At 56.8% G+C, this 6,632-nt stretch overlaps 1 protein-coding gene across 3 annotated transcripts in view; it reads right to left on the reverse strand.

Annotated features, from left to right (window-relative positions):
- Positions 1-6,285, reverse strand: part of CTIF (cap binding complex dependent translation initiation factor) — a 150,025-nt gene extending 143,740 nt beyond the window's left edge. Inside the window, exon 1 of one of the 3 annotated variants that reach the window (XM_048291353.1) lies at positions 6,151-6,285. In XM_048291353.1, the coding sequence (XP_048147310.1) occupies positions 6,151-6,156 (6 nt within the window). In that variant the 5' untranslated portion in view covers positions 6,157-6,285. Of the gene's footprint in view, positions 1-208; positions 470-5,324; positions 5,382-6,150 lie in introns of those variants that run through there. The other 2 variants (XM_048291355.1, XM_048291356.1) reach the window with 2 other exon arrangements.
- Positions 6,286-6,632: the final 347 nt, after the last annotated feature.

Below are 6,632 nucleotides of genomic sequence, written 5' to 3' on the forward strand. Positions count from 1 at the left end.
GCCACAGCCTCCGCAGCCCACCCTTCCCACGCCTACCCAAGCACTCGTGTCCCAAGCCAGATGCCACCCAACACAACTGGCGGCAGCTTGGATGTGAACACCAGCTTCTCCCAAGCTTCTGTCACAGTCCCAGTGAATGCCAGCCAAGCAACACAGCTCCTCCAGGATTTCATGAGTTCAAAAGCATTTTTCAGAATTAATTACGAACCTGCTAATGGCTCCCCATCGCAGGTGCCTGGGGAAGCAGCTGTGCGTCCCCCAGTAGCTTTTGCTCTGGCGCAGGGCAGGCTCCAGTGGTGGTGAAGCCTCTCCAGGGTGGAACAGTCTGTACAAATCAGTCCCAGAGAGTGGAGCCTGCTCCAGAAGGAGGGAGAAGTTGGTTGTTTTTTTGGGTTTCTTTTTGTATTAAGGCCAATTGCAGTGGGTTGACTCTGGCTGGATTCCAGGCAGCCACCAAAGCAGCTCTCTCACTCCCTTCCACAGCTGGACAGGGGAGAGAAAACAGAGCAAAAGGGTCATGAGTTGAGATGAGGACCGTGAGAGATCCCTCACCAAATACCATCATGGGAAAAACAGCCTTGAATTGGGGATATTAACTGAATGTGTTAACAACACAATCAGAGCAGGATAATGAGAAGTAAAATAAATCTTAAAAACACCTACCTCTCATCCCTCCCTCCTTCCCAGCTCTACCTCCTCCCCCAGTGGTGCAGGGAGATGGGAATGAGGGTTATGATCAGCTCAGAACAAGATGTTCCTGCCACTGCTCAGGGAGAGGAGTCAGAGTCCTTCACCTGCTCCAGCATGGGGTCCCTCCCACAGGAGACAGTTTTCCACAAGATTCCCCAGTGTAAGTCCATCCCATGGGCAACAATTCTCCATGAACTGCTGCAATGTGGATCACTCTTCCACGGGTGCATGCAAGGACAGGCTGCTCCACCATGGGTCCCCCCACAGGGTCACAAGTCCTACCAGGACACCTGATCCAGCATGAGCTCCTGTTTCTGCAGATCACTGTATCCCTGCCAGGACCCTGTTCCAGCATGGGCTTCCCACGGGATCACAGCCTCTCTCGGGCATCCCCTGCTCTGGTGTGGGCTCCTCTAGGGCTGCAGGGGAATCTCAGCTCTGGCACCTGGAGCAGCGCCTGTCCCTCCTGGCCTCACCTTGGTGTCTGCAGAGATGTTCCTCTCACATGTTCTTATCCTGCTCTTCTCTGGCCACAACTACAACGGGGCAACAACTTTATTTTCTTCTTAAATCTGTCATCCCAGAGACATCACCATCATTCCTGATGGGTTTGGCCTTGGGGTCTGTCCTGGAGCTGGCTGGCATTGGCTCTGCTGGACATGGGGGAAGCTCCTGGCAGCTTCTCACAGAAGCCACCCCAGTAGTCCGTCCCCCCCCCCCCATTATCAAAACCTGGTCATGCAAACCCAATAAACCCATTCAACCCACTGGTGAGAAATAGGAAGCTTGTGGGCAGCCATGTGCATCCTCAGGTCACCCAGGCATGACGTGACACCAGGGGATGGGGGACACCACAGAGCCACCCACCCCTGCTCCCCATCCCAGGGACAGCCCCACCACATTCACACTACCCCACCCATATCCCTTCCCATCCTGGTGGAAATGCAGATGTTTTCCACCACCACCCCCCTGCATGGATGCAACCACGCTGGGGAAGGAGATGAAGCTGAGCCAGCTGCCACAGAGGAGACGCCCTCGATAAGTGTCTGCACGTTATGAAATACACCCTGCAGCAGGTTCCTGGCTGACAGGTGTGGCAGGATTTGGTCCTGCAGAGATAGCAGAAGTTTGGTTCTGTCAGCACAGGTTCTCCCACCAGCTCAGAAACCAGGTTCTTCTTCTCCTGGACCACAGCTGCTACGTGCCTGGGGGACAGGGAGGCCGAGGGTTGTTTCTGCAGGACAGGGAGCACTGGCCTTTCTGGAGTGAGCACAACACTACCCCCAGCCAACCTGTGGTGCCTAAAATCTCAGTGGTCCATGGACTGCCTGAAAGGACTCTCCAAGAGCTAACTCAAAGCAGCAAAATCTAAAATCTATTCATTTTCCATAATAAATTTTCTGCAATCCATTCATGACAGAGACACCACCTCCCATTCCTGGCCACTGCTGAGGTACCTCTACGTTTCAGAAGACCGACAATGACAATGCAGAATCCAGCAAGCCAAGACTGACCATGGCACAGCCCAAAGCAGACATGAAAGAAACAAAACTTCTCATTTTAGCAGGGAAGCTTAAATGCACAAAAGTTTTGAGAACATCCAATGTTGTTCCCATTGATGTCTGAACCGAGCAGGAAACACAGTTCTCTTAGGATCACCAGCAAGGCATCTATGTTGTAAGTGAATATATATAAATGTATGTGCCAAAATGTATATAAATAAATAAATAGAAATAGCCAAGGTTGCAAACAAACAGAAGATGACTGGTTGGCTACAGTAGCCCTTCATTTCAGATGACACAGTAATCTGCTAATTATCCTCAGGTGGCAGAACTGCCCTTTCTCCAAGGAGTTTCACAACAACATCCCAAGGCATTTATGGAGATTACTCATCCAGAAGCCTCAATGCTTCCAGTCTTCTGTGGTCCTTCCCCTAGCCTGATGCTAGCCCAAACAGAGCAGCAAACTGTTAACTCTGAAACTTAACGATGGTTTAACACAAATAAAGTCTTAACACTTCTGCCAAACTGAAGAACAGTGAAATCATTAACACTATTTCATTACTCCATCAAAACAGACAGGAAGAATGTTAAATGTATCCCAAACAGCTCCTGAAAAAGCTGCCCCCAGCTTCCATAGAAACCACAAGGTCTTGCTATACTTTCAGCTACAGCTCCTCACAAATGCACAGGACCCCAAAGACTCAACTGAGCAGCAAGAACATGAAATTAAATTAGGTCCAGGAGGGTTTTCTTGCTGCTTTGCAGAGACCTGTAGACAAAATCTCAACCAGTGGTAACTACCACAATTTCACACCCTTCCTGCTGGGAAAAGACCAAGCAGCAGCAAGGATGGCTGCAAGGAGAAACAGGAGAGAGAGACCCAAAATGAGAAAGAAGGGGAGAGTCAACACAGCAAAATTTGTCCTTACCAGGAGACCACAGCAGAGTGAACTCAACCATGCAATTCACCCCAAAGTGAGGATGCTCCAGAGAGCAAAAAAATAGTATTATCCTCATCCAAGACCAAGTGCTGAAGGAGAGACTTCTGGAGATAAAGCCCAGCACCCCACCATCAAACTTCCACGGTTTGGATCCAGGGCTAACATCCATCAGGGACATTTCCAGGCTTTGCATTCTCCTTTTCCTGGCTCTCAGGAACCCTCCATAGACCATTCCCATCCCATTTCTGATCAGGCTGACCCCGCTATGGGAAAAAACGTGCCAAACCCAGCCAAGCCTCTCAGGTACCGCAGTCCTCTCCCAACACACATCACCAAGGCAGAGCTGGGGTTCAGTTCATCTCCACATATAGTCTCTCCAGTCTTCCATCAGCTGGAGAGCTCCTGGGTGCTGGATTTTACCCCCAGCTCATCTGAGAGAAGTCTCTTCCTCACATCACCTTCACCTGCAGCAGCATCCAACTGCTGCTCCTCTGCTTTAAAAGAAACCTGAGATCTTATAAATGATAAAAAAAAAAAATGTACAGCCTGAGTTTCCCAAAACAGCCACTGCTCATCTGTGCCAAAGATAACATAACTCAGTGCAGGGAAACCACAGCCTACAAATCTTACCCAAGGCTTGAGGGGATAAAATGCAGCACAAGGTTTTGCTCTTGGACCTTGGGTCCAGCAATGGCAGAGCAAAGCCTTTATGATCCTCAGAGAGAAAAATAATGTGGGTGGACACAATAAAATGGCTTTTTCCACTCACTGGTGACAACGTGTGAATATTTGCTTGTCAGGGTCACATAAATCACAAGCAGAGTGGGATGTTTCCTTCTCCATCCTGCGTGGCACCCCCTGCCAGGATCTGGATGCTCAGAGGATGGTCCACCAGCAAAAAGCCTTCCTAGGTTTCGTAGACAAGGGACTATTAAATGACCCGCTCCTATTTTGGCATCTTTGCTTTGAAGGAAACAACCTGGAAGCTCAGTCTATCTTCTGCTTCCCCCCATCTCTTCAATTTCTGTTAACAAGGCTGTGATTTCAAGCTTCATCCCACACCTGTCTGAGTGGTGGAGAAAGAGCAGCGTGGATTACTGGAGAAGGAATGAACGTGGCACCCATGGACACGTGGAAATGGCCCATTTGAGAGAAGCACCCAGGTTCTGGGGCGCTGAGAAACAACACCTGTCCCTTTCCAATCTAATGGCATTGCTGCCTCATCCAGTGTGGGATCTCACTGGTGGGAATCTCACCCTTTCCAGAGAAGCCTGACCCAGGGAACAGCCCTGGGAGGTGAACCTCAGTCTCATTGTATAGAAAAACAACTGCAAGGACTGAGTTTTGAGGCACGGGGAGGCCAGTGACACCCAACAACTGTGCCTCCAGCGCTCGGCATTGCTGGGGGCAGCTGCGGCAAAAAACATCCCACGACTGCCGGCTGCTCCGCTGCCACAGCATCTGTTGTCCCCTACTGTCACCCACCACGGCCCCCGAGACCACGTGCAGCCGGAGTGACTCTGCAGGAAAACGATAACCGTAAAATGACAACAAAATCGGGTCTCTGCCGAGCCCTCGCTCTCTACACCCGAACCCAGCCCGGGGGCCGCACCTCCCGCGAGGTGGGCGCTGCTCCCGGCCCCGGACCACCCCGCCGCGGGCATCCCCCGGGGCCGTGCCCCGCCGGGATGCGCCGGTGGCAGCTTTGTGCCGGCGGTGCCGCTGTGCGGGCCCACGGGACCGCGATGGCCGCGGCTCCTGCGGCGGGGACGCGACGGGGTCCCTCTGCTCCTGCCCACGGGGGGCTCGCCGCGGGCGGGGCTCGGGGGAGCACTGTCCCTCTCCAGCCAGACGGAGCGGCCGGGAAGCTTCCAGAGGCCGGGAGCACACCCGAGCCCAGCCCCGGAGCGCTCCCCGGGGAGCGCCACATCCCGCGGGGCCCCCACGGCCACGCACGGGCTGTCACCGAGCGGGGGGGGGGAGCCCCGCGGGGCGAGGCCGCCGGGACGCCGCCAGCACCGAGAGCCGACCAGAAACCGGCTCCATCCGCGGCACGACCCCCACCCCGCCGCGGGGCTCGCGTCTTTCCAAGGGAGACAAAAGCCGGGATGCGCTCCCCCCGCTGCCCCCCTTCGCTCCCCCCGCCCCCCCGGCCGGTGCTGTGTCACGTCCCGCCCCGGGCCGCGCTTACCGTGCGGGGCCGGGCGCGGTCAGTGCCCCGCCGAGGGGGTCATGGGCGCGGCGCGGGGCGCGGGGGGCTCCGGGGGCGCCGCCCGGGAGGACGCTCCGGCTCCGGCTCCGGCTCGGCGGAGGGACGGGCCGGGGCGGCGGGCAGTGACGCGCCACGCCCCGCCCGCGGCCCGCGCCGGCCCTGACGGGAGATGTAGTCCGGGGCTGCGGCCTGCCCGCACGGCGGGGATCCCGCAGGGACACCCCGAACCCCGCAGCCCGGGGCCTCTGACAGGAACCTCCCAGACCCCAGAACGCCGGGATCTGACAGGGACCTCTCGCATCCGCACCGCCGGGGCTCCGAGAGAGACACCCCCACATCCCGCAGCCTGGGCTCTGACCGGGACCCCCGCGATCCTCCAGTCCCGGGATGTGACAGGGATCCGGGGGTCCCGCATCCCGGGGATCTGAGAGGGATCCCCCCCCTCTCCACCCCCGATCCGGCACTCCGGATTCTGACAGGGACCCCCCCGCATCCCGCACCCCCCGGGGATCTGATTCGGACCCGCTGGTCCCGCACCCCGGGGTCTCACAGAGATGCCCCGGATCCCACTCCTCCGGGGACCTAGCAGGCACGCTCCGGATCCCACAACCCCGCGATGTGACAAGGGACCCCCGGGCCCTGCACTCCGGGGATCTGACAGGGAACCCCCAGATGCCCGCAGCCTGGGACCCCCAACCCTCCAGGGCAGGTGAGAGACCACCCGGGGCTCAGAGCAGCATTTGGGGTGGTGTTAACCCACCCAACACACAGCGCCCGGGGAAAACACGGATTCGCATGTCCTCACCTGCATCCATCGGGATTCAGTTCAGAGCTGCATCCTCTCCCAGCCCTCCTCCTCTCGACAAAGCAGCATCCAGCTGGGCTTTGGCGGGGGGTGTTACACTGGGCTGAAGAGAAGGTGGCTGCAAATGTTTCACAGAATCACAGAATGCTTTGGGTGGGAAGAACCTTAAGATCATCCGGTCCCACCCCCTGCCATGGGCAGGGACACCTTCCACTGTCCCAGGCTGCTCCAAGCCCCATCCAACCTGGCCTTGGACACTGCCAGGGATCCAGGGGCAGCCACAGCTGCTCTGGGCACCCTGTGCCAGGGCCTGCCCACCCTCCCAGACAGCAATTCCTGCCCAATATCCCATCCAGCCCTGCCCTCTGGCACTGGGAAGCCATTCCCTGGCTCCTGTCCCTCCATGCCTTGTCCCCAGTCCCTCTGCAGCTCTCCTGGAGCCCCTTTAGGCCCTGCCAGGGGCTCTGAGCTCTCCCTGGAGC

The sequence above is a fragment of the Corvus hawaiiensis genome, chromosome Z (assembly GCF_020740725.1).
Source record: "Corvus hawaiiensis isolate bCorHaw1 chromosome Z, bCorHaw1.pri.cur, whole genome shotgun sequence".
Taxonomy (NCBI): domain Eukaryota; kingdom Metazoa; phylum Chordata; class Aves; order Passeriformes; family Corvidae; genus Corvus; species Corvus hawaiiensis.